The sequence below is a fragment of the Pipistrellus kuhlii genome, unplaced genomic scaffold (assembly GCF_014108245.1).
Source record: "Pipistrellus kuhlii isolate mPipKuh1 unplaced genomic scaffold, mPipKuh1.p scaffold_m20_p_13, whole genome shotgun sequence".
Classification (NCBI taxonomy): domain Eukaryota; kingdom Metazoa; phylum Chordata; class Mammalia; order Chiroptera; family Vespertilionidae; genus Pipistrellus; species Pipistrellus kuhlii.
In genome coordinates, this window is record NW_023425438.1 from 7,572,501 (window position 1) to 7,598,695 (window position 26,195).

The window sequence follows — 26,195 nt, forward strand, 5'->3', positions numbered from 1 at the left end:
CTTTCTGTTGATCTTTCTTGTAGATGGTTCAGGGAGCAGTGAGGGATGGACGGGCGTGTCAGAGCTACCTGGCAGGGTCCCGGCTCGCCCAAAGGGGACTCCTCCATCCCAAGGGATGCCGATGGAGTCCTCCTCCCCAACAGAGAGGTTTAGCTTAAAACCACCTCGTTCATTTCAGCAATGGATGGTTTTTAAGAACTACTTTTATGTATGAGAACTTACTCTTTCCCCCTTCATTCTCTTGCCGTCATCACTTCTCCCGCCCCCAACGTGCTCCTCCCGAGCTCCCTCCTCGGACACAACGCCCCCTCCCGGCTTCCTGGCCTCCTGACGTCCCGGAGGTCACACTGCCCTGGAGCTCAGCAGTGCGGCCCAGGGATCCCAGGGCGCGGCGGGGCGGTCAGGGGGGCACCGGGGGGGGGGGGCAGCCCTCCTCACTGACCGGCCAGCGACCGGGTGACGCCTCAGAACCTGGGCAGCCTGATGCTCACGTTCTAGGGGCCTCCCATCCCCACAAGCCGCCAGAAGATGGAGCACTGTCCAGGAGCGGGGAGGAAGCTCCTGAGGAGAGGAGTGGTGTCCGGGGGCCGGGGCGCTCTCTCGAAGGCCTCTGGGGAGCTCCCGCAGGGAGCACGCACACCGCCCGGACACAGCCCGGAGCCCAGGGTGCTCGAAAGCAGAAGTCCTCCCCAATACCTACTAAAACACCTCTGTGTTCGTCAGTGTCCCACCCAAGGCTTCCCGGTGCCCGCACGCTCAGTCTGAAAACTCATCTGCAGGCTCTCGAACCGAACCAAACCCGTGACAGACGTGTTTGCTGACACGCAGCCCTCGGAGGAGGCAACGCCGTCCAGATGTCCACAGCGCCCGTGCCAAATGGCCGAGTCAGACCAATTAATGAGCCCGATGCTAGTAATGTCCCGACCGCCAGCCAGCTTCTCATTGGGGGCATTCGATTCTCCAACCAAGCTAGCGTCTTTCAAAAGCAGAATTCTTTCTGGAAGAAGGCACTTCTTCTTAAAGTAACTCTGCTGTTTTATGCAGAGCTGGGGCGGGGGCGGGGGGGGGGGCGCCACAGGCTCTAGGAACCCCAGGAACCGCCTTCTCAGAGCTGACCTCCTTGAAGATGGGAGGTCGGCGGAGGCAGGTGGCCGGCAAGAGAGACAGCAGATGGTCCTGAGAGAGGATGTGGGTGCCAAGTCCTGCAGGAGAGAACTGGCATCTGCCGAGCACCCGCGGTGCCCAGGCGCTGGGCCGAGCGGCAGGTGGGTCAGCCGCACGGGAACGGTGAGAGGCTGTGCCTCCCACTCCAGGGCACCGGTGTATGGGGGGTGGGGGGTGGGGTGACTATGCAGCACAGCCCGGAGCAGCGAACGCACGTAGCTGGCTCCAACTGCCCGCTGGGCCCACGGGCTCAGCATCAACGCCACCTAGAGTTTCTCTCCTCCCCTTCCTCCTCACCCGGTCTCCAAAGGGCCCCGAGTGGCCAACTGCCCGGCCACCGGCACTGGCAGGGGAAGGCCGCGCCAGAGCCACGTGACTGGGGGATTCCTAATTCCGGCAAAACCCTGAAGATTCTTAATCTTCTCCAGGGTGGCTCCGACGTGGTCCATTGTAGATGACAGTCAGTGAGGTTTTGGCTAAAAAGGGCCTTACAGAACGATGGCCACCTCGGACTCCATCTCACCCCAAAGGCAGAGGTGGACGTCGAAGAGGAAGTCGGACGCCGAAACCGGTTTGGCTCAGTGGATAGAGTGTCGGCCTGCGGACTGAAAGATCCCGGGTTCGATTCCGGTCAAGGGCATGTACCTTGGTTGCGGGCACATCCCCAGTAGGGCGTGTGCGGGAGGCGGCTGATCGATGTTTCTAGTTCTCTATCCCTCTCTCTCTTCCTCTCTGTAAACAATCAACAAAAAATATTAAAAAAGAAAAAAAAGAAGAGGCAGTCGGCCAACAGAGCGTCCAGATGCGCCCTCCTCCCCACACTCACTCACACCCCCACACCCACACGCGTTTCATTCCTGGGCGTACGCCTCCTTCCACGGCTCGTCTGGGTTCACCCTCGAAGGCGGCCAGAAGCTTGAGGAGCTGCCTCGTGTGCAGGGAGACACGGTGGCTTCCATGCACTTTGAGTCTAAATGATAAATTAATAAAGCCACCACCGTCTTTCTGGGGTGGGGGCAGCAGAGTCTAATGGGAAGCACCTGTAAAAGCATTTTAAGCACTCAGGCTGGACAGGGTGTAGAAACACACACACAGGAAGAGCGACTAAAAGTAACTGGTTTCTATTTGGCTATGGCGTGAGCTGTGCCATTGAACGCCGTTATATTTATCCCTTCAGCTGGTCTGCTTACTTGGACAACGGCCTGAGTTTTATTCTTTCATACTGTCACCGTGCCGAGCAGCTCACAGGGGCCAATTCCATTCGCTCTCAGCCCCAGGGACGGAATTAGTCCAAGCCCACACAGAGCCGAGGGGCAGGGAGAGGACACCCCGTGGCCACGCTGCACGGCTGGGAAGTGGCCGGGCCGGGCCCGAGGCGGGATGACCTCGGGAGGGCCCGGTCCCGGACGACTACTGTCAGGTTCCCCACCGCTCGCATTTGCTGGGTCTCGAGGTCTTTGTCTTCCGAGGTACGTTACCCTTCAGCTGACTGCACCACCCCCTGGCCCAGGCCTGTGAGGAAATGGAGACCAGGAAGGGGCCACCTCGGACCCATGGTCCTTCTGGGCCAACCTCTATTTAAGAACCCTTTATCTCCGAGGAAGAGGAGGATATTTCCAGGAAAAGAGGAGTGACACCAATAAGAAGGCTTATTTTTAGCGCGCACACACACACACACACACACACACACACACACACACTGCTGCCTGTCTGCTCGCAGTTATATGTCCAATCAAACGTGGAGCTACAGGCACAGCCACGGCCTGCCCCTGCCTCACAGCCTCAGAACAGGAGCAGCGTTGCCTGCCCTGCTGAAGGCTACGATAAAGTGTGTGTGGGGTTGGGAGAACTCAGCGTGGATTTTTTCTTTTTCTTTCCTTTTCCTCGATTCTGGTCGATATCAAAGGGGATGAGAAAGGGGCAAGGCCTTGAGATGCTAACTCCTTTCAAGCCGACGTCTCCACCTGCCAAACTTCTCTCTCCGAGAAGAGATAAGCAGCTGGAACAGGCCATCAGCTGGACTCTGCTTCTCCTCTGAGCTGTGGCACTGACGGCACCACGAACCTAATGAACACCTGGGAGAGCCGGAGCCTAGAGATACGGTGCCTTCTTCCCGGCCAGGCCTCCCGGAGGCAAGGACAGGCGACCAGGCTGCTCTGCATCGACCCTGGGGAGTGGCTACCTTTGCCCAGGAGAGGAGAGTCTCCAGCCCCCGCCCCCACCCCCTCCTCCGCGGAGAAGATAACATCTCGCTCCGCTCGAGCCCATGTTATAGCTGGGCTCTCTGCTTCTGCCAGGGCACAGCTCGGGGTATAAATACTCCGGGTCTAAATCGGGCCGTGTCTGGGGGTGGTGGGCACGGAGTGGGTCTTGGCGGAGGAGTGACTTCCTGGGAGGAAGTCAGGCAGCTTTAGAAAGGGCATCAGTCCTTTCACATCTCCAGCCGGCTATTTCCATCCCCATGGCCAAGGAACTAAAAGCGGCTCCCACTCTCAGAATAAGTCCCGGCACACAATCACCCCACGCAGGGCAGGTGGAGGGGGAGCCGGCGCACCCCGCACACAGCCGCGGAGAGCACGCGGTCAGAGGCCTCCGCCCTCGGGAGGAGCTTCCCGGCCAGGGGCTCCGCTTGCCCCGTGTGCCTCCCTGAAAAGATGTGGGGATTGCAGGCCCTGCTACCACCATTGTACTTCCATCTGGTTTCTTAAGTTGGAGGCTCGGGGGCCGGAAGAAATCACTCAGGCAGGCGTACAATGGGCCGGGGACCACCACGGGGACATGAGGTTAAGAAGAGGGAGTGGAAAGATCAGCCTCCTCTCCCTAGAGACACGCTGACTTGGGCGAGGAAAGGGCAAGTACTTTTAAGAAGTTTGGCTTACAAACAGAACAACGTGCATTAAGGTGACCGAGCAGCCACGGCCCACTCAAGCTAAGAGTACGCAGGACGAGGCACACCACCAAAGCCTTATTTAAAGATCAAAGGCCCAGTGCATGAAATTTGTGCACTCGGGAGACGGGAAGAGGGGGTCGGGAGGAAGAGGAGTCCCCCTCAGCCCAGCCTGCACCCTCTTGCAGTCCAGGAGCCCTTGGGGGGTGTCTGACTGATGGCTTAGGCCTGCTCCCTGCAGCAGTCAGACATCCCACCACCGCCATTGCACTCGCCAGCCATGAGCCGCCTTCTGGCTGAGCAGAACTCCCGCTGTGGGAGCGCGCTGACCACCAGGGGGCAGCTCCTGTGCTGAACCTCTCCCCCGCCCTGGTGGTCACTGCACATCGTAGCAACTGGTCATTCTTCCGTTTGGTCAATTTGCATATTAGCCTTTGATTACATAGGATGTCCTCGTCCTTCACACACGCTTGTCACTGGGATGCTCTGTCCAGGCCTTTCTCCTCTACTTAATGTGGAAAACCAGACTCCGCCTGATGCCCATCACTCGCAGCCGCTGCACCGATGTCCGGGGAGCTGTGACTGTCCACACGGCGCCTGCTACTCACCACACGCTGTTCGCCGTGTGGACGACTGCCTTCCCTGGCACATGTGTGCGGCACAGGACACAGGACGGCATCAGGAATGCCGACGAGGACGCCGAGTCCGGTCGCGCACAGGCAGCTGGAAGGTGCCCGAGGAGGGCTCACGAACCCCTTGGCTCCAAAGTAAGTTCCCTTCCCCACACACGTTATTCATCTTAAGAAGACACGTTGGGGACACAGCCGTGAAGACTCTTCCAATGGATATGCCAGCCTAGCAACCCTGTGTAATTCCACGGGTTGTGTGTGTTAGGGATGCAATCAAATAGAACCTACTAGGTTTGGTTCCTGGGCTGAATTAAACACCCAATGACCAACAGATGTTCCCGAGAGACACATCTATCTCCAGACAAAGATACCTAAACGAAGCAACAAACCTGAGCAGAAATGAGTGCTGCCTAACAGACTGGAGCGAGGGCAGACACTGCCTCCGTCAAGGAGAAATGTTATCAATCATTTGCTGGTTGAAGATCACGATGGTATTATAAGCCATTAGACAAAGCCGTTCACGTCACGGAATTAATCTTCAGTCCTATTATGGCTGTGCCACACATTCCACCGAATTAGCACACATAATGCGGGGCCTCCACACCTCAGAGAGAGGCATTATCAGTGCCCATTAGCGACTTGATAATTTCGTTGAAAGGAACACAAAACTCATAATTACTCCGCTTTTACAGGAGGAGAAAGGAACACCTCACAGGGTGGCAGCAAGCACGCTTCTGTGTAGGGGTTCCATCACCAAAAAAAAAGAAAAAAAAGAAAGAAAGAAAGAAAGAAATCAGAGTAAAGGCAGGTTTGAGGTGCTCCGCGATCTCTGACTCACTGATTAGGGAGGAGTGTGCAGCCACGGGGCCAGCAGGCTGGAGGAAGCATGTGGGACTCCGGGAGCAGATGATCGGGGTGAGGAGGAGCTGGGCTCAGCCGGAGACGGCCTAGGGCGGGAGACGGTGCCGGTGCTGGTCCCCGGTGCCGCCTGGAGGAGCGGCCGATGCTCTAAGACACGCAAAGCCATGGCTCCCCACGTTTCCCTCTGCGAGGTGCCCTCTGAAGGCGGACGCAGGCTTTGCCACGGCGGCACGGGAACTGCCTGCAGGCGGCCGGTGCCGGAGGCTCGGTGCCCTCCGTACAGAGAGAAGAGAACAAGCTAAGAGAACAAGCCTGGGGAGGGAGGGCGCAGCTGGGAGCCAGAAAATCCCGCCCCACAGGCCGGAACCGAACCTGACCTCGCACGCTCAGGTACAGGGGCGAGGAAGGCTCAAAGCTAACGTGACCGGGCGACCTGCAAAGTATGACGACGGCCGAAGGGAAGGCGTGCCTGTTCCAATAACAAAACGATGCGTGCAGCATTCGGGGGAATGCGCGGACAGCAGCACTAGCTTGTGTCTGGAGGACGGGCTTTGGTACGGACGTCAGGGGCTAACATACATGTGTCCTCTGCTCAGAGCAAATGGTACGTGTCCCCCAGAACGTGCTCCCGAACAGAAGCCTCGGTTCGCATGGTACAATGATGTGCATGTCAGAAAGGAGCAGGGGCAGCTGTGGAGGGAGATGTCAGAGACACACAGTTTCCAGCACACGACTGTGAGCATATCTGAACCACCATCCAGCGAAAGCGCCTGCACGTGACCTTAAAATCAAAACCACAATGTGGACCAGATTGTTGTTATCCTCCCTTCACTAAAGAAGAACATACAGTCTACTCTAAATGATGCAGAAGTTGAAATAGGAAATTCAAAGAAAAAACAAAACAAAAAAAACAAGGACACCATATTATGACTTGCAGGCATCTTATCGTATGTTTGAGTTTGTTAAAGTGGTTTGGTGAGAAAGAGAAACGATGTACTATCATCATTCAGAAAGAAATTGACCTGCTGAGCAACTTGCTCATCACAGGTTTACCCAGTAAGTGGCACACCACCACAGGAGCTTGTACCTAAACTAGGGGTGTCGAACTCAATCAGAGAAGGGGCCAAAATCTAAAATCCAGCCTAAATCGCTGGCTGAATGGTTTACTGAACAGTCATAAACTGTCATTGTGATGGAAACGCAGCGGAGTGCAGTGATGACAGCGCGGTGCGGGCCACATTGCAAGGCCTGGCGGGACGGATTTGGCCCGCGGGCCTTGTGTTTGACACATGTGACCTAAACCAAAGAACCTGCGAACACAGGCGAGATCCACCCCCGAAGGGAACATGCAATTCCCGGGCCCTGGGCCCGTTCCCGAGTGTGACGCCGATCCCCCGGTGGATGCGTGAACCCTTCTCTCAGGACCGACGCTCCGATGTCTCAATGTGGTGACACGGGCTGTCCCTCTGCCCCTCCCAGCCCTGGCCTGGCACAGTGGCCTAGGCATCCCTCGATTTAGACCTCACCACCGGCAGCGCTATTTTCCGTAGGAATTTTGGGCCGCCCTGTGGAGAGGTGAGGAGCACTGAGTTGGATGCATGCCTTGGTATATTCTTGGCTCTACTGAGGAGCTACAAAGCCCACGGGTATTGCAGCCAAGCCCAAGGTCGCAGGCATGAGAAGGTAGGGCAGACACATGTCCCCATCTGCTTGGGACACGCCTGGTCCACGGCGGTTGCCCCATCACCAGTATGAACAGACCCCCTTGCACTCTCAAAGGCACTATGGTTAAAAGAATAAATAACAGAGATGGTCACCTTGTCAAAAGAGAATCCAGTTTTCAAACACACATTGAAATATGTCCTGACCGTGACGCGGAACAGTCCTGAGAGCGGAAATTTCGTTTTTGGAATATCTTGCCCTCTCTCGTACTCCAACATGCAGAACAAGACTCAGAGCAAGTGGCCCTCCAGCCGCAGCCCCAACGGAGAGGGAGCATCCCGATGAGCCCTGTCAGGCCTGAGCGTCACTCTTGGGCTCACCGTGGGAACTGCTACAAAGCCCCGCGGCCAGATCTCTCCCCCAGACATCACCCCAACAGCGTGCAGTGACGTGTCTCTAGAAAGCACACGGAAACCTCCAACGAGAGCGTGCACCATGCCTGCGATTAACACAGCGCCTCCTTTCCCTCCCCCCCTGCTACTCTGCCACAGGGACGCCACTGGGTGGCCATACGCCACGTCTCCCACATGACTTCGTGAGCTTTCCTCTGCACAAAAGATAAAGGAGAGCGAGAGCCTTGGGAGGAGGGCTGGCCTCTGTCAGAGCTGCCGGCTGTGGGCACTGCCTCCCGGGCCCCGGGCAGCACTGGCTTGTGTCCGGAGGACGGGCTTTGGTACGGACGTCAGGGGCTAACATACATGTGTCCTCTGCTCAGAGCTGTCTCCCCGGGGCACTGGGAGGTGAGGGCTCTGTCAGCTACCAGGCCCCCCGTGTACCTGGGCCCTGAAGATGGACAACTGTGCGGCTGAAGTGGAACCAACGAAGTGTCGGCAGACAGAGGAGACAGCTGGGAGGTGAGTCGGCATTTTGCAGGTAGTGACCTGAAGGCGGGGGCAAGCTTTCTGCGGTGAGCGTGCTGGACCGAGACGGGGGGATTCCATGTGAGACACAAGGCCGCCATGAAGGCCGGGCGGAGGGAGACAGTGGGGCCTGGGGAAGTCGGAAACGGCCACGCAGCCCGACAGACAGGACAGGCCCGCGCGGCACCATCAGGACGTCCTGAGGCCTCTGATCCCGAGGAAGGCCTCGCTCGGGAGCACGTTTTCCCGCCTGGCGTGACTCCTCGGACCGTGGGGCCGGCAGCCAGATGCCGGATTCCACAAGCGGGAGCTGACCCAGGCAGGGCCGTGGCCGCAGACACAGCAGCCCGGCGGAGCCGGAGGAGGACTCTGTCCAGGATCTTACCGATGCAGTAGGGACAGCACTGGCCCTTCCTCAGAACCGGCCGCTCGCAGGACACGGCCGGGCAGGACTCGGAGAAGCAGCTGATGAGGCTGTTCATGCAGACGCAGCTGGTGCACACGTCCGGCTTCCAGGACTCGGCGGCCAGGAACATGGCGCCCTCCTCGTTCCGGCAGTAGCTGGGCTCGCTGTCATTGCGGGAGGGCGAGGGCTGCAGGGGCGCGTCTGCAAGAAGGGACGGGAGGTCAGCGGGGAAGGGGCCGAGGCTCCAAGTGGTCTCTACCAGGAGGACGGGAGGAGTCAGGGTTATGAGCGAACACAGAATCCTGGGTGGAATTTACATCTGAGCAGAAGAGGGATGATGGTGAAAGCAGGGAAGGGACTGGGCCATACATACCCTAACTATGGAGTACATAGGAACCCCTCCTTATACCAGAAAAGATGAATTAAAATATTAATTAAAAAACTAATTAAAAAATTAAGCTTCTCAGATGACCACGGCTGCTAACTGCACGGGAGATTTTGTACTGAGACGGTCACACCTCGGCAGCAGTGCGTGCCGACAACAGGGAGAGCGTAGCTGTTCCTGCGAGTCCCCCGAGGCAATTCACACAGAGCATCAGCGTGAACCCCGAAGGGGCGGGCCCCGGCGGGCCGGATGGAAGACAGAACGCTGGACTCCGGCCAGCCCACAGGAGATCCGATGTGAAGAGAAGCAGTAAAATGCAAGAGCGGATGTTTTACTCGGCAGAATATACATTTAGAAGGTAAATGGTTACTGACTTAAGTTGAAAAGATAAAAGATTAAGCAACAACAAAATAAAAATAGTGAGCTGTCGACGTGGTAATTTTATATACAACAAATTAAATATCTTTTGGGAAAAAGTCATATGTTCTAGCATTCTTTTGGAAGATAGTCATACATTCTCGTGTTAACTAAAGTGCTGCTCTAGTTACAAACCAGTAACTTATGTTTAAGATCCTGACAACATGTGATTACATTTGCTCCAGGACCATAAATTCACCTCCGAAGGCCAGAGCATCCGAGAGCGAGAAGAAAACAATACTGCTCTTGGCACAGGCCGTGCCAGCCACACTGGATCTTACGTTATCAATCAGCATAGGTGGGAGGGGGCGGGCGTCATGTGTATTCTGTGATTCCCCTGTTCAACGTTCTCCAAGTGCCCTTCCCACCCTCACACACTTCAGAGAATTTTATTGGTATTATTCACCCATTTGTGAAAGACCAAGATGGCTTTTCACATTAGTGGAATCATTTGGAATAACTGGTGCGTCAGAACCATCTCCTGAGTCTGCGACGTGGGGTTAAAGGAATGAACGGAGGGAAAGGCTCCTGTTTCTACGTCACTTCCGGTACAAGGCATATTGGATTCATAAATGTGTGGTCTAGGAGGGGATGGATTTATTTACTTTAAATTTGCCTTTATTGTTTAAGTCCCCCTCAACCCCCTGCCCGGCTCGATCCCCTCCTTCCCACCCTGTCCTTCCCCAGGCCTTCACCGCACTACTGTCTGTGCCATGGGCTATGCATCCAGGCACGTAAGGGCATCGGTTAATCTCCCTCCACCCCTTCCCTCTGACATGCGTCCATCTGCTGCATGCTTCCTGGATCTTTCTTGTTCACCGGTGCACTTTGCTCATTAGATGCAGAGGGAATGGATTTAGAAAGCAGGCTGCCAAGGCTTCGTGCCTGGGTTACAGGCGACTGGCTCTGGGACCCTCCCTCGTGGGCTCGGCCTGTGGACCTGCACAGGGACGGCGCCCCGCGGCCCGGGGCCCCGCGGGTACCTGTGCACTGCGGGCAGCAGGAGTCCTGGGTGCGGGAGGGGTTCTGGCAGAGCAGCGGCGGGCACACCTCCGTCTCGCACATGACCCGCCCGCTGTGGCAGGTGCACTGCGTGCAGGAGTCTATGTTCCACGTCTCTCCTTCCACAAAGTACTCTCCGCCGGGGGCGTGGCAGACGGAGGGGGCGCTGAGCTCAGGCTTCTGCTCCACAAGGTCATCTAGGGGAGGGACACAGCACCCAAACACAGGAAGTTACTCACCAGCAGCCACACCAGCGCCCGGGAGCCTGGTGCCGCGAGACTGAAGGGACAGAGGACGAACTGACTGTGAAATACCGCCCTCTGCTCCTCCCGAGAGCAGAGTGAAGGGCAGAGTCCGTGCACAGCAACAGACGTAAGGCGGCAGCAGCGAAAGGGGCAGTTTTAGGAAGGGGGACTCAAGTGGCCTGAGTTTAAAAACAACGACCAGCCCTGGCAGGGTAGCTGTTGTTTGGAGTGACGTCCCAATACATCAAAGTTGGGGGTTCGATCTCCATCAGGGCACATGTAAGAAGCCACCAATGAATGCATAACACATATATAAGGCGGGGAACCACCAATCGGTGGTTCTCTCTCTTTCCCTCCCTCTCAAATCAATAAATTAAAAAATTAAAAACAGCGGCAAGGGAATCTAACAAGAGAATTAAGTTATAGGCGCGCACTCCGACCACAGGAAGGAGAACCAGAGCCTCGGGGGAGCTCTGTGGATGCGCAGGACTGTCTAGAATAGGGGTGTCGAACTCAATCAGAGAAGGGGCCAAAATCTAAAATCCAGCCTAAATCGCGGGCCGAATGGTTTACTGAACAGTCATAAACTGTCATTGTGATGGAAACGCAGCGGAGTGCAGTGATGACAGCGCGGTGCGGGCCACATTGCAAGGCCTGGCGGGACGGATTTGGCCCACGGGCCTTGTGTTTGACACATGTGGTCTAGAATGAAGGTGTTTTTCATTCCCTGAGCGCCAGCTCCGGTCCAACTGCCATGCAACGTGCTCTCTCTCTACATGTGTCAGTTCACTCGGTAAGGAAGCTGCGGGCTCAGACAAGGGATCGGAACCTAAGTCTACCATCTGGATCATGACTAGGCCTTCAGGTAAAACACAATTTCCAACTGCTCCGTCCTCTGCATTGTCCCCGGGACCCCGAGCACGCTGGTGCCTGGAAACGCAGCCTGCTGCTGAGCCGGCCGCTCCCCGGCCTACATCCACCGCCAGCGACCGGGCAGGAATGCTCTGCAGAGTCAATGGTCTGGAAACCCTCACCTGAGAAGAAACACTTTTTGGGGCAATAGCATCATCAGGAGAGGAGGGTGCGCAGAGGCGGTGATCGCTCTGATTTCGGCTCTGACCCCGTGACGAGGTGATAATGACGGAGAAGGAATGTAATGTTGCAAATGCCTAGGAGGTACTGGGAGTTGCCTGAGGTTGTGCTGAGGAAACGAGACGTTTGAAGGCATGAGCCGCATTCGTGTGATCCAAACACAACAAGCTCTCGAGGAGGTGCTGACAGGGCCGAACCCCGCGGAGCGGCAGGCTGGAGACGCCGGGAGCTCAGCGCAGGCCGGGCCCCGGGAGGACGCCCTGTCTGTGCGGACGGACGCTCGGAGCTGAGTCACCCCCGAGCTCACAGGCTGTCCGTGTCAAAGGGGCGGCCAGTACCCCGTGCCCGCCGCCGAGAGACGCAGCCGAGGAGGTCCCTCTCCCCTGGGCTCCGTCTCAAGGGAACTGGAGAGAATGGAACTTGGACTGGGTGGCATGGAGCAGAGACCTGCCAGCAGCCAGGGGCTATATTCCTAAGCCACTGGGCCACATAATGTAGAAGGCGAGGGGAAGGCAAGAATGAAAGCTGGCTGGGGCGGGAGGACAGAGAAAATGAAATCCTGTTCCCAAAAGCGTCAATACACTGATGCTGGGAGTTTGGCGGGCTCTCCGCTGGGTCTCGTTTGCTAACAACGCCCTTAGGTCTGTGTACATGCTACGCACATCGAGGCACGGCATGCGAGTGGCACAGAGATGGAGCTGAAGGAGAAATGGAAGGCAAGGGTGAGAAAACCACCACCAAGAAACAGTATCTTTGGGGAAATCTCCCATCGGAAGGGTTTCGGACTGCTCACTGAGCCCAGAAAAAAAACCCAAAAACAGCTGATCCTGGAATGGAAGAGGGAAGAAAATATTCTTTGGAGGAGGAGACCATGAAGGCAACCCACCATTCTGGGTAGCTCTAGTCAGAAGAATCCATATGTGGCAAAGGTAAAACCCACCAGGGTAAATGTATTTGGGAAAAATTCACCTACATATCCATAGACAGACAGGGGTGGGCAAAGGCAGGTCTACGGTTGTGAGTGTGTGAGGATTTATGCGTGTATTATTACTTATGATTGTATTATTTATCTGCATTATGTAAACAAACTTTCACCCACCCCTGTCTATCAATGTGCACGTGTTTTTACTAGCAAACATGCACCCACAGGCACTCGGTGTGTGTGTGCATTAGCACTCTGCAGACCTCAGTAACAGAGAAAACCAGCGCTGGTCCCACGAATGCTCTGCGCTAGCCGAGCACTGTCCTCAGACTGCCTGCGTTTGCTCCGGCCGGACAAGCTGAGCCATGTCCGGCAGAGACCCAGGTGCGGCCGCACGCCACACAGTCGTGCCCATGAGGGAAGCAAGGGGTCTGCACGGAAGTCCTTTTCCTTCCCCAGAGAGGCAACTCGGAGGTCTGTGTCAGCAAACTGCTCATGGACCTTCCAGAACACTGCCTGGAGCTCTTTGGACAGAAGGCACTAGATGAAGCATTATGGCAATGACGACCGGTACTGATAACCCGTAACTCGGACCCCTAGGAGCCAGAATCGCTTCTGCGCTTCTGCTAACTTATCTTGATGAGCGTTACTATCTTTTCAATGTTCCTGATGTGCGGTCACTGAATTTCTCCATTTGGCAAGCATGCCACATACCCATTCATTTATTTTCTCCCCCTCCGCCACCCCCATCCGTTACTTTATAAAAGAGCAATAGCTGTGGACTTGAATAATCCTCTCCACCTCCAGTATTACTTTAGTAAACAACAAGCTTTTATGGAACACAATTAGCACCAATCTCTTCCAACTAACTAAGACTGCAGCCTTAATCCGCGCTCCGTAAAACGGAGTGCTGGAATGGAAGAAGTGCACAGGCCCATGGGCCTTTACACAGATGGAGTTCAGAGACCACTGCCTCCGAGTGAGCCGTTCAAGAACGAGAGCGAGAGCTTTATAGACTTTTCTCTGGTCTCCGGCCGAGCGGTCACAGCACCGGCTGACTCTGTGCCTGTGGCCAACCAGAACCATGGAGCGCTGACCCGTGTCGCAGGCCGTGCCCTGTGCCCTGCACCTCCCCCCGCCCCAGCACAGAGGCGAGGTGACCCGTCGGGAGCACACCGGCCGGCGGCCGGCTCTTACCTGAGCAGGACGGGCAGCACTGCCCTGGGCGGATGGTGGGGCTGCCGCAGGCGGGCACCGGGCAGGTGATGAGGGCGCACATCTCCCGGCCGTGGTGGCAGTAGCACTCCCGGCACCCGTCGTGCCAGCTCTCCTCGTTCTTGTGGTGATGGCCGTCCATGGACAGGCACGTGCCGGACAGGGCCGGGGAGGTGGGTGACGCGGCGCCCTCTGCAGGGACACGGGGCGGTAAGGACACGGCAGCCGCCCCAGCGGACTGCCCGGCCACCCAACGCCCGTCTACAAGGTCAGTGCTCTCAGGAAAAGGCTTGAGTGAACATGTCCCCAATTTTGAAAAAAATAAACCACCGAGAACCTGCAAGTGTATTTCGGTCCTCTTTGCGGGATTTCAGATGAGTTTTACTTCTTTCATTCAACTTCCTCGTTTTTATACAACAAACAGCATTGATGGCACAGCCAACACTGCCCATGTGTTTAATGCATGTAGATGTCACCCGGGGGGGTACCCGAGCCCCTGGCAGCTAGTGGGTATGGTCAGCAGCAGAGTCAAAGCAGGGACTAGATTTCTGTTCACTGGGACCCCTGGAAACACCGTGAAGGTGGTTACTGTCCAACTCTGAAAACACAGAGCCGGAGAGATCTTCCATTGCTTCATCTGAGGGTCATGCTGACAACTAACACGCAGTGGGGAGGGGATGGAGAGGGCAGCGGGGCTGGAGCTAGGGGAGGGCAGGAAAGGTGCCTAGGCTCGCGAGCCGCAGTTTGCTGACCATTGGCCTAGGCGATGCTCAGTGGCTCAGGCCGGCGGCGTGTACTTACGCAGCAAACATCTAAATTTTCGTGGAAACAACACGAGGGGTCCGGACAAGGGATCTTTGCCGCCTCAACTGGATCCATCCACTGTGGACGGAGGGAGACCACCGAGGTCAAGCTCAAGGTGCCTCAGGCTGAAGCCCTGAGTCAAGTAAGCCTGGAGAGCTCAGCAGTGGCCCCCTCGGCCGGTGGGCCCGCCCTCTGTGCTCGCTCTAAGTCCTATGGTGAGCTTTTCCTCTGGGACGGCGGCAGGACAAGGGGAGGTCCCGCAGAGAGGGCACCGTGTCTGTGTAGATGGCAATCACCGAGCCTGTGCGCCCTCCTGTACGTTGGTCACCGCCGTGGGCGAAGGGCTGCGCGGTCGGCCGCACCTACCTCGGCACCTGCAGGTGAGGCAGCCGCGGCTGTCGTTCTGGAACCCTGAGAGGCAGGTGTGGTTGCACGGGAGCTCCGGGCACTTCCTGCAGCGGCAGATGTCACAGCCGTGCTTATTCTTCCTGGTAACGACAACGTGGTCAGAGGTCAGAAACATCCCCCGTCTGGAGCGATGCCCGAGCACGCACACCGAGGGTCGGGGGCACGAGATCATCATTCCTGAGCGGGAGGACCTGACTTCTGCTCTCGAAAGCTCCTGGAGCGGCTGCGAGGAGCCCCCCCGCGGCCGCTAGCACGCCCGGCCCGGCTCGGGCGCGATGTCGGTGTCAGAACCCCAGTCACCGGGCTGTCCATCGGGCCAGCAGCAGTGGCACCGCGGCCACACAGGCTGCATGTGCAACCCCGTGAGCAGCACGGCGAGGACACACTGCGGTCGGGGTTGGAGGCCGGCGGAGGGGGGCAAAGGTCCCTCTTTGGCAAGGGCCACGGGCTTCCTCCCGCGACCACGGTCCCTGAGACGCTGCGGCAAAACTGCCCCGAGCGCCCTCCTGATGGACACTGCGGGAGGCGGGAGGCGGGAGGGCCCGCGGGGCTGGACGGGGACACGGGTGCTGACGGGGAACAGGAGCCCTGAGGCCCCGCAGGCCGTGTCCCGGAGCCGCTCCGGGCAGCAGCGCCCGTGGGATGTGCTGCCCGTGGGGGTGGCAGAAGCATGTGGGGCAAAGGAAAAGGCCGAGAAGCATGTTTCCCCTTAACAAGCTGGAGCGCCCACGTCTGTGCTGACTGGAAAGATGATTGTTATAATAAATACAGGAGTATATGTTCATCAGTGTTATCACATAAAGTGGAGAGTTTTCTGGGTGAATAATTCTTACCAATAATTCCTTCCCCCTCCCCCCCCCTCTGAAGGAGAGAAGGATACTGACTGTCACAGGAGCTCCCCCTCTCTGCCGTCAGGCCCAGCATCTCACCCACAGGAGGCACCCTGTTCACCTCGGGGTTCATCCCAATTGGCCCCAAGTGGCAAAAATAGTGTTCAACTTAAAAAAAAATTCCCCTTCTCATCCTGGGCCAAGGAAGGGGCTCTCCAACAAGACAGCCCTACGGGCACACCGGGACCCCCGGCTCACCGCCGCCCGAGGGACCATCACGCTGCATGTCCTGGGCGAGGCCGTCTGCTGGATTACTCCACCCAGCGAGGACAACGGATTAAATGAATTATTCATATCCGTGTCACACACTGTGTCATTTCAAGGCCTGCCGAGGCTGTAAGTAACGGATTTGTTTGCTCACTCACTCATTCATCCTCGGCCGGCTCCTCTCTCCCTCCGTTCTGTAAGCACTAACATGCTGGTGTGATCACTGGGCAGGGTCTACCCGGAGCACCAATGCTGCCCTCATCCTAACACCCTCCCATCCCCCTGCCATGGTGTCAGGCAGGGTTTCTCCTGCAGAGCCTGTCCTTGCGACACAGCTCCTCTTCTGGCTAAAGGGGAGCACATCGTCCATGGTGGTCAACTTGGTCCTCCCGGGTGTGCTGACTGACAGGAAGACCAAGGGACGTCTCTAAGCCTCTAGGATGGAGGCTCCACTCGAGCGCAGCCTTGACCCTGGACTGTCCCAGCCCTGCGCCAAGAGGCTGCAGCGTATAACGATGCTCTGCTCTACATCAGCAGCGAAGCTACGGAATCCCGTGCCTGTTATTGGTATCCGATTCCTACTTTAGGATTGAGGACAACGATGATGAGTTCACTTGGGGAATTTTTAAGAAGAGTGTTCCCAACTCAGGCAATTACACTGAGCATGAAGGTTCCTCACCTCCTTGCTAAGCTAGAACTTCCAAGAATAACAAAAGTGATGATGTTTATAAGATGGGCAAGATACGAAGGCTCTACGTCCCTTAGCAGTGGTACTGAATAAGTACTGTATAAATAGATCCAATCGAAAAGGGAGAAAGACTAAGCGGAAGGGAACCGAGGAGAGATGAAAAGGTAACATCCTGGAAGGAAATTTTTAAAGGGACCAACTTGCTGTAGAGGCAGAAACAGATGCCAAGGAGGACACTAGAGAACAAATGTGAAGTGTCTACCTCCCCCGCCCGGGAATAAGCTGATTTCATGGGGTTTGGGGCTCAATCAAAAAGTATTTGAAAATACAAGTCACGACCCTCAGGTTCAAAAAATTCACAAAATCTACTGCCAGAGAGAGAGAGAGAGAGAGAGAGAGAGAGAGAGAGAGAGGGAGGGGGAGGCAGCATCGTGAACTGTAGTCTGGTACCAAGGCCAGCCACGGAGGCGTGGCAGGTGGTGCAGATGGTTCCTGTCAGCCGGCCGGCCTCCGGAATGGGTTAAACCGGCATCACCACCGAGACCCTGGGGCGGCTGTGAAAGGCTCCCACCTGGCCAGCCCCGGGACTCATGGCCACCCCACCCCTGGGTGTCCACGGGCCGTGCCAGGGCGAGGTCGCCCGTAACAGTGTGCTCACAAGGACGCCTTCATAAAAGGGAAGCGTGAACTTGACTCTCATCGGGGGGGGGGGGGGACAACCCCCGGCCAGCCCTCCTTCCCGATCCTCCGGACAAAACCAGCAGAGACGCTCTGGACGGGGTCCGCAGCGATTCCGTCGCAGACACACGGAACCGCCCACACACACAGGTCTACAGACGGCACCAAGTCACCCCCGCTCAGAGCAATACGTACAGGTATCCGAACGGGCAGCTCCGGTCGCAGGAGGTGGGCCGGCACTTCCTGGGCCGGGGGCGGCAGCGGCAGATCTCACAGCCGCGGGCGTCCGTCAGGAGGCCGAAGGGGCAGTCCAGCGTGCAGCCGCGCAGCAGGCCCCAGCACAGCTCCTGCCCTGCGGAGACACACGGCGGGGCCTTCCAATAAGATTCCTTCCAAAGAGGCCACCCCGCCTCCCCGCCACCGCCAGGAAGGGCTGACCCACAGGGCGGGCTGCGCCGTGGCCAGCACCGCAGCCCCACGCTCTGCGCTGCCAAGGCAGGTCCTGGGCAACGTGGGAGATGCGCGATGGAACACGATTCCCACCCACACAAGCACCTGTGTCCCTCACGTGGACACACACACAGCAATGAACTGAAACAGTAAGACAATTTAGAAGAAAGATAACAATTCCTGACTTTTACTTACTGGTAGTAAGTAAATAATAAAAAACGGAAAGCATATGTTAATATGTTCATATGTCAAAACGACGAAATTTTTAAAAAAATAAATAAATGGGAGATGGCAACGTAACCACGAAACGATGTGTGTGGAGTCCGACGTAACCCGAGGACGGCCTGCATAGATAAAATGCAGCCCAACCCTGGAAGCCAGAGAGCTGAAGCATATCCTCACCGGGCCTGGAGGAACAGGCTGGTGATCTGAGTGCCGTGCGGAAAAATCACTGAGCAAATATTTTCATGAAATTTGATCTTATTGATCGCCTCTCACTGCTGATTACCATTCATTGGTCAAATGTGAGAATTGGAAACTTACACCTGAAATTTCATTATATATTTTGCTGCTACTGTATGATCATCATCATGTACGTTCTTAAACAGTCACACGTTTACTCTGACAAGTTATCACACAATTGCCTATTATGGACCCTTTTCTTTACAATATGACAAAATATTGCGCTTAGCTGTTCTTCTCCACTCCTGATGGACACCCAAGGATTTGGATACACTCAGTTAAATGGCTAAAACAGACGTGTGCCAAAGGACTATTCAGATTAAGGGTCAGCTCTGTGCTGTTTGAAATGTTCAAAGTGTCCCCTATTGGTCAGTTTTAACTTCGTTTAGAGGGGGGAGAGGATGGGGAAGCAATGGCAATTGGCAGGAGAAACTACTACAGATATTAGCTTAGGAAAAGTCTTCTAAAAAGGCTGTAAAAGGTCTGATACAAAGATTAACAGTATAATATAGAGGCTATAAATGTGAAGGTAAAAAGGCCTGCTCGGCAATGGGACGAAGCCAGCTGAGACCTGTCTGAATTGACCGGGGAATCTGAGCGGTGGCAAATGTCCGGGGGCGTTTGATTACGGTTCTGCACAGATCAGTAAGATGGGAAATAGAGACGATTTATCGATGAGATAGTAAATTAATCTTTATTGTATCTGGACATCCTCTAAGCCTAAATATTGTAAATAATGCACCACATTACTAGGAAAAACAGAGCACATTAGTCACTACCACACACAAATCTTCTAAAATGAAACCTAAACTACAATTAATAGGTGAAATGAGCTCATGTTTTTACACAAGTGTTTTACGACAGCATCTTTCATGAATCTGAGCTGGCGATACACGAATGTTCCATTTGCTATCTTTTAAAAAGGGAAGTGTGATTTATGGTATAATTTTCTACTTTGTCATGATCATAAACCTCTCGTTGCATGTGTTTAATACAACCTCGTGGGCCTGAATTATACTGCGAAACAACTAGTCACTAATTTGCATCCTTAAAAGCCACATTCTAAATGCCTCCCTTAAAAATTTGTAATTATGGAACCTGAAAGGCCATCATTTTTTCAACCCTCCCCACTCCCGCAGGAAGAGAATGGAGACGGAGGGAAAAGACCTCACAGCCTCACGTCTTTCTCCGACACCGAGACCCACGTTTCTGTGACCAGCGTTTTTCAGTCACGACGCCAAGGTGATTACATGGGAACTGGACGAGGTAAAAGCACTCTGAGAGCTTCCCAGAGCCCACCTCCCTGGCCATTAAATTCCTTGGAACTTCAGAGTTTGGTCGCCTTCATGCCTTCATTTTCCTAATCCTTTAAAAGAGGAGTTTTGTGCAGGCCCTAATCTAGAATGGGCTTCACCCTTAAGGAAAACTGCTGCGTCGCCAAGTTAAAAACACTGGATGAAAAACGAATTCTGACCTTTGCTTTGCAAAGGGAGAGAATGTCAAGCAACGGCTGCTCCTTCGGCTCAAGTGGACGCAGACTCTGTGCCACCAGCACGCCGGGGTCTGCTCCCAGCGAAGGGGCGGGCGGACAGGGACTATTTCCCTTATTCACACAGCCCTGGCGCCGGCCGCTGTGCAGCAGAGGGAGTGCTCAGCACGCACTGGCAGAAGGGACCGTCGATCAATGTGCTTGCTGTCTACTCCTCCACTCTCATGGCCGGCCATATTCACAGGAAAAAAATAACAGAGTGAAAAAACTTACTTTAATAGTACTGAAAACTTTCCAAAACACTGGCACTTGTTAAATATCTCAAAACGCCACCTTTGTAGCTCAGAGTCTCAGAACATTCAAGACGGCCTGGAAGGAAATCCTAGATCCACGTGATCATTATGGGCTTTGAAGAGAGAAATAGCCCATCGAGGCCAACATTTACATGAAGAGCAGAAGGAAGCGATGAGAAGTATTAGGGGTGTATACGTCTGTCTGAAAGGCTTCAGGACCCCATGGGAGGCGGCCCCACAGAGGGTAGTGTCTTGGTGTTCGTCACGTGTCAGCATTGTATGACCTCCCTGTGACCTCTAAGTGCTTTCTACGCTGGAGGGGAGCTCGGCATTGTCCGGAAAGATATAAATCACGGCCAGGGACAAGGCCTGTGCGTAGGGCTGGTCGATAACAGCCACCTAACAACTCTGTGTTTCCTCTGGAGAAAAGGGATCGTTGCTCCCAGGGCCAAGACGCGGCCCCACTGTGGGGAGCACGGTTCACATGTTATTCCACGTGAACACCGTGTAACTCACACGTTATTCCACGTGAACACCGTGTAACTCACACGTTATTCCACGTGAACACCGTGTAACTCACACGTTATTCCACGTGAACACCGTGTAACTCACACGTTATTCCACGCGAACACCGTGTAACTCACACGTTATTCCACGCGAACACCGTGTAACTCACACGTTATTCCACGTGAACACCGTGTAACTCACACGTTATTCCACGTGAACACCGTGTAACTCACATGAGGGCACAAGGTGACGGCACCCCCAGTTTCGCTGCACTTCTCTGCTACATACCTCCACGTGGGCACTGGCAATGCCTACCAACCTGCTAGGTCCGTTAAGTACAACAGAAAGTTCCCGAAACTATGAGAGAAATGCACCACTGTCAATGGGGGCTCCAACCCTGGCCCTCAGTGTTTGCTCAGTTACAGACAATAAACACCGGGAGACCGCCTCCGGAATACTGGATGCTGCAACCTTCTGTAGATGCCTGACTCCGATAGCTGAGCTATAAAAAATACAAAGGCTTTTTCCTCCCTGCTACCACCATTCACTGTCTATGTCTGCATCCGGTTCCAGATGAAAAGCATTATGAATTCCTAGAATTGCAGCATGCTAAAAGTGGGGAAGTTGTACATATTCCAGGAAATCCACTTGATTTTTGAACACGTAGAAAATAAGATGCTGAAAGATGAAGGGCATCTGATTCATACAGATGTCACCTGAGGATATATTGTAGTTCTAGTGAGCTGAAGCTGACAGCAACAAACATTTCTAGTTAAGAAGCAGTGTTATTAATAGTGCCACCACGACTGTGATTAGAAGCTTATCCAAATGACCTAATTTTTGTTGCCACTGAAGTTTCCTAAATATTTCCCACCCTGGTTTTCTTTATTTTAAATATGTTCTTGAGAACATGAGTCAGGTACATTTATCTGTGTGCACTCAATGCACTACTTCACGTAGCAGTTATTGGTTAGTGGTTCAAAGGAAAGAATCCTCTGCTGTGGACTCTGAAGGACATGCTTCTACTGGGGTTTGACTTCAATCTTAGAAGTAACTGTGTAATATGCTTGACTATGGTGCAATATCATTACCACGAATTAGCATGTTATCAACATTACCAACAGTAGTCAAGATAAGGTCCATTTTTATCCTTTTCGTATCCATAGTGCTTGGCACACAGTAGGCACTCAACAAATGCCAGATGAATGAGAGAAAGAAAAAAAAAAATGAGTGAACAACAAACCAATGAACGGGACAGAAATATTTACCCGGTGCTCCTCTCCCTCTAGGAAACCTGGATGCCAGCGGCTAGCTCACAAGGCATGATCCCTACCAGAAAGCTTAGGCATCCACAGGGAGGGCCCATGCACATTAACAGGCTTGTGGTGGGACGCAGAAAAATAACACGTGGGAGAGATTCCGACAAAATCATTACTTATCAGGTGGCTGCAACGGGGAAAAGAACATCCTCACGCCACCCACCCTTCACTACAAGGAACTTGCTCTTTTCCTAAAACCGGGTAAGAGGAGGAGAATGTGCGAGGGTTTCAGCGGAAAGTTGTGTGCGAGTCCTCAGAGACAGGAAGGACTGGAGGCAGGCTGGTGCTGGAACAAAGGGGGGAAGCTGGGGGCTGGCTGACTCAAAAATGGATGCTGTACCACCGCTACGGGGCAGAGGAAGCAAGAGCCATGTCGGCGAGTGACGCTAGCACTGCCTGCGTTCTCTTAGTTCTCAAAATGGCCCATCAGTTAGGCTTCACAGATAGGGCGGGCGGGCACGGAGGCCCCGGGAGGAAGGAAGGCCACTTGCTGTGGTCACTCAGAGGCCAGAGCCTGGGGGAGCTCGGGATGCATACAACCACAAGAATCTGACAGCCAAGGACCTGGCCTACGGTTACACCCGACTCACCGCGCCAAGGTGTGGCTTTCAAACACGTGGAATATAATCAGGATTGCTGCTGGGAGGGGTGGGAGCAGAATGCTCCAGGACTAGACCTCAGACGCTGTCAGACTGACAAAGTCCACGTGGTGTTTAATTAGGTAAACGGATGGTGGCAGTGAGATGAAAAAAGGCTAATCCAGGTCGATGAAACGGATATGTGGTGAGAACGGCGAGTCCTCAGACAAACAAGACGTCCAGAGGCATCCCTGATTCTAACGGCTCCCCGCTCAGTCACAAACCAGCACCTGCCTCTCGCCGAGCCCCGAGCGAGGGCTGGGAGAGGGGCCAGCTTCTGCCCTACTCTGGGGTAAACGAGTGAAGCTGGATTCTCACGGGACCCGAGTGTCCTCCACTAGAATTGCTAGACTGCCATTTCAGCAGTGTGTCAGGCACTGATTTGTTTGCTTAGGGCAGGCCTTTCAGTTTATCCAGCGTTACGGCTTGAACACCTGCTCCAGAACCTAGAGCTCGGCAGGTGTTGTCTGCATCGGGCAAAGGAAGAGGGAGGGAAGGAGAAGACAGACGAAGCAGCCTTACAAACAGGCAAAATTTGCAAAGAATGCGTGGCTAGTGAAACAAGACAAAACACAACCGTCTCCCTTCCATCTCCCTTCCCACGTGTTCATGAAACGGAGGAGCAGCTATTCCTTCTAGGAAGCCAGCACGCAGCACTAACGCGAGGCAGGCGGTGCAGAAGGTTCCCAATGGTCTCAATCTGCCAAAGGCCAGAGAGCTGGTGACAACTGGGGGAACGCCTCTTTGGACGTCACTACAAAGGGCTCGTTATGGAGTGGCGAGGTCTTTCGTAAGCCCGGGACCGAACTCTCCTGACAGAAAAGCCCAGGTGAAGGCGGGAGGTGGGTGGGGTGACGAAGCACAATGGCATCTATATTTTTAGACTTCAAAACGTCCAGAAAAAAAATGTCGGTCCCCTCCCATGATCCCAAAGGATGTGTCGCTCAAGAGAGATCAGAAGGATTAAAATATAAAGGCTTCACGATACAATCGCTGATCGCCTTCTTGTCAAAAAACAAAGTTGGCCATTTGCACAAACAGGCGCGGCTGCCAAGGCAGCTCCCTGGTGCACCAGGTTTGGCTACAGAAGGCAGAGAGGTGCGGCCCTGGTGACTGGAGGCTTCTGGGAAGTTTACACACAGCAATCCCGTAGACACAACCATAGTTCTATCAACTCCGTTTCAGCACCAACTCCACCAGGCTGGCAGAGTGACAACGTGTGATTAAGAAAACTGAATTACTCAACTCCTACTTCATATCTGAGCATCAGAGTATCCTCACAACGGACAGTCTGGGACAGTCAAGGCAAAGAGGTGCAGAAAGCCCGAGACAGTGGCTAAACCGGAAGGCGAGCCTCCATCTGCAGGAAGGAATGCCAGGCCTCTGAGCCGGGGGCAATTATCCCCGGAGGACCTGCTGATTACAGACACTGGTCTGTGTTTAGGAGAGGTCAGAGGGAACGGAGGGAGAGTTCAGAGAACGAAAGGAACCCCGTAAGGTCCATTCAAAAAAAGACAGGATTCTAGAATCACAAGAACGAAGGCTGGCATTCATAACGGGGAACTCTGCAGGAAGAATGGCTGAATGTGTGGTTTGTGACATTGAGAAGAGAAAGGCCTGGCCTTCAGGAGCTGGGCCCTGCTGACCTCATCTTCTGTTTAAAAGGGGGTTTCCAGCAAAGGAGTGCTTCCAAGACCAGGCACTCTGCTCTCAGATAAGACCCTGGGCGTGTGTTTCCAGACTTCCTCGTGGAGGTAGAGGTGATGTGTCATCTGCGGCATCGAGGTCTCCTAGGTCGTTTGCAGGAAGGGCTTTGGAGCGACAGGGATGTGCCCTTCGTTCCGTACAACTTAATTCCAGTCCGGTGTTTTGGAAGAGGACATGTAAGGGATGCTCACTTACATCTAAGCTGGAGGCCCTGAGGTATTCGATCAGATGACCAAGATTAAAAAAAATATCCCCAAGTAGTTGGAAAATGGCTTGAAGCTCTCAGGATAATTTCTTGTCAAATGTGGCCTTGTGTTTATGTCATTAAAGAAACCCCCCCCCCAAAACCCCAAACGTTCAAATGCAGAGCAGATGAGACCCACCTCGCAGCAGCCGCTGTAGGAAAGCCGCCGGTGCCCCAGTGCGAGGGAACGTTATGCGCTGAGCGCGAATGCAAACCCGGGCCACACGGGCACTGCACCGCCCGGGCCAGACTCCGGGGCGTTCTGTGTGTTTCTGGGGCACACGTTTATGTAAGGACAAGGCATACTCTGAGGGGGTCACAGGATGGGAAGACCCAGGAAGTCCTGGGAATGCTATTCCCCCTGGGGAGTGGCTGAGGGCACGGCAGGCACTGAAGAATGAGGGGAATCCGTAATCATTTGAAACGTGAAGGGTGATTGATGGGTTTTGTGTGCGGAAGACACACTAACAGACTCTACCGAGTGTCGGAGGTCTCGCGCGAGGACGTGACTGGACCCCACGTGGGTGTGAGCTGGAACCACACCGAGAAGCACATCCTAAGGGTCATGACGGAGTGTGACGCCCCGTGTGGGCGACACCCGTGTCACTGGGTGGCCCAGCAAGGCGATGCCAGAGGGAGAGCAACGGGGAGGTTAGAAAGATGTGCTCAGGGCTCTGAGGGCAGTACCCATGATGCACCGGAAGACGCAGAAATGAAGATGAAAGACAGAATAAAGCAGCAGCGTCTTGGCCTTTCTATGTCACACGTGCGCTCCCCCCCTCTCCCCCCACCCGCGCCCCAAATAACTGTATCTGTCTGTGTTCAGTACAATTTTTCCTTCTTCTTTCAGGTTGCTCATAGGATGTCACGAACGGCCAAAGACAGCCAATCACATAATGTGCTTTGACAATATCCAACCGGGCTCAGAAAAAAAACCGTCTCCCGTGTACTTACTGCTTTTGCACTGACACGCTCGGCAGCCGTTGTGGTCCAGTTTGAAGCCGTACACGCAGTCCTTGTCAGTCAGGGTGCAGTTGGACAGCTCCCCGCACGCTGGTGGATCGATGGTGATGTAGGTTGGTTCTAATCATAAAAAGAGAGAAAAAAAAAAATCAGCGAAACAGAAGATTATCTCTTAGATGCTATCCAGTCTTTGAAATTCCACAGCGCAGTAAATTAACAGAAAACTAGTCCGTTTTCATCAAATCCTAAACTTGTATACTTTCGTCATGTCTTTTTTTAAATTGAATTCAGAGGTGATATTGGTTCACAGATCTTACAGGTTTCAACTGTACAACTCTATCAAACATCGTGTCTTTAACCTCTGAAAAGGGAAGTTGTTAATTTAGATTTTTGACAATCCAAAAACTCTATTTTTCTTTATGTCTGACCAACTTCCACATTTTTGGGTGCCCTCACCCAAACCCTCTCTGAGGGTCACCGCTATGGGAAGCAGGTAAGACAGGGTAAGGTGAGCTCCACTTAAACTGTTAACTGCTCTCCTACTTCTTCCTGATGTTTCCCAGTTTACTTTTTTGTAACAATCAAGACACAGCTTCCCACTGTCCATGATCTCACTCTCCATTTTGAAACATTTCTGAAAT

The 26,195-nt window shown here is 54.2% G+C and overlaps 1 protein-coding gene across 6 annotated transcripts in view; it reads right to left on the minus strand.

Annotated features, from left to right (window-relative positions):
* The window catches only part of CRIM1 (cysteine rich transmembrane BMP regulator 1), a 158,925-nt gene that overhangs the window by 9,687 nt on the left and 123,043 nt on the right, over window positions 1–26,195 (minus strand). For all 6 annotated transcript variants that reach the window (XM_036434768.2, XM_045580527.1, XM_045580529.1 and 3 more), the window contains 6 exons: window positions 25,546–25,674; window positions 17,678–17,834; window positions 14,978–15,099; window positions 13,790–13,999; window positions 10,315–10,530; window positions 8,509–8,730 (listed from right to left, as the gene is read on the minus strand). In XM_036434768.2, coding sequence (XP_036290661.1) covers window positions 8,509–8,730; window positions 10,315–10,530; window positions 13,790–13,999; window positions 14,978–15,099; window positions 17,678–17,834; window positions 25,546–25,674 — 1,056 coding nt within the window. The remainder of the gene's footprint in view (window positions 1–8,508; window positions 8,731–10,314; window positions 10,531–13,789; window positions 14,000–14,977; window positions 15,100–17,677; window positions 17,835–25,545; window positions 25,675–26,195) is intronic.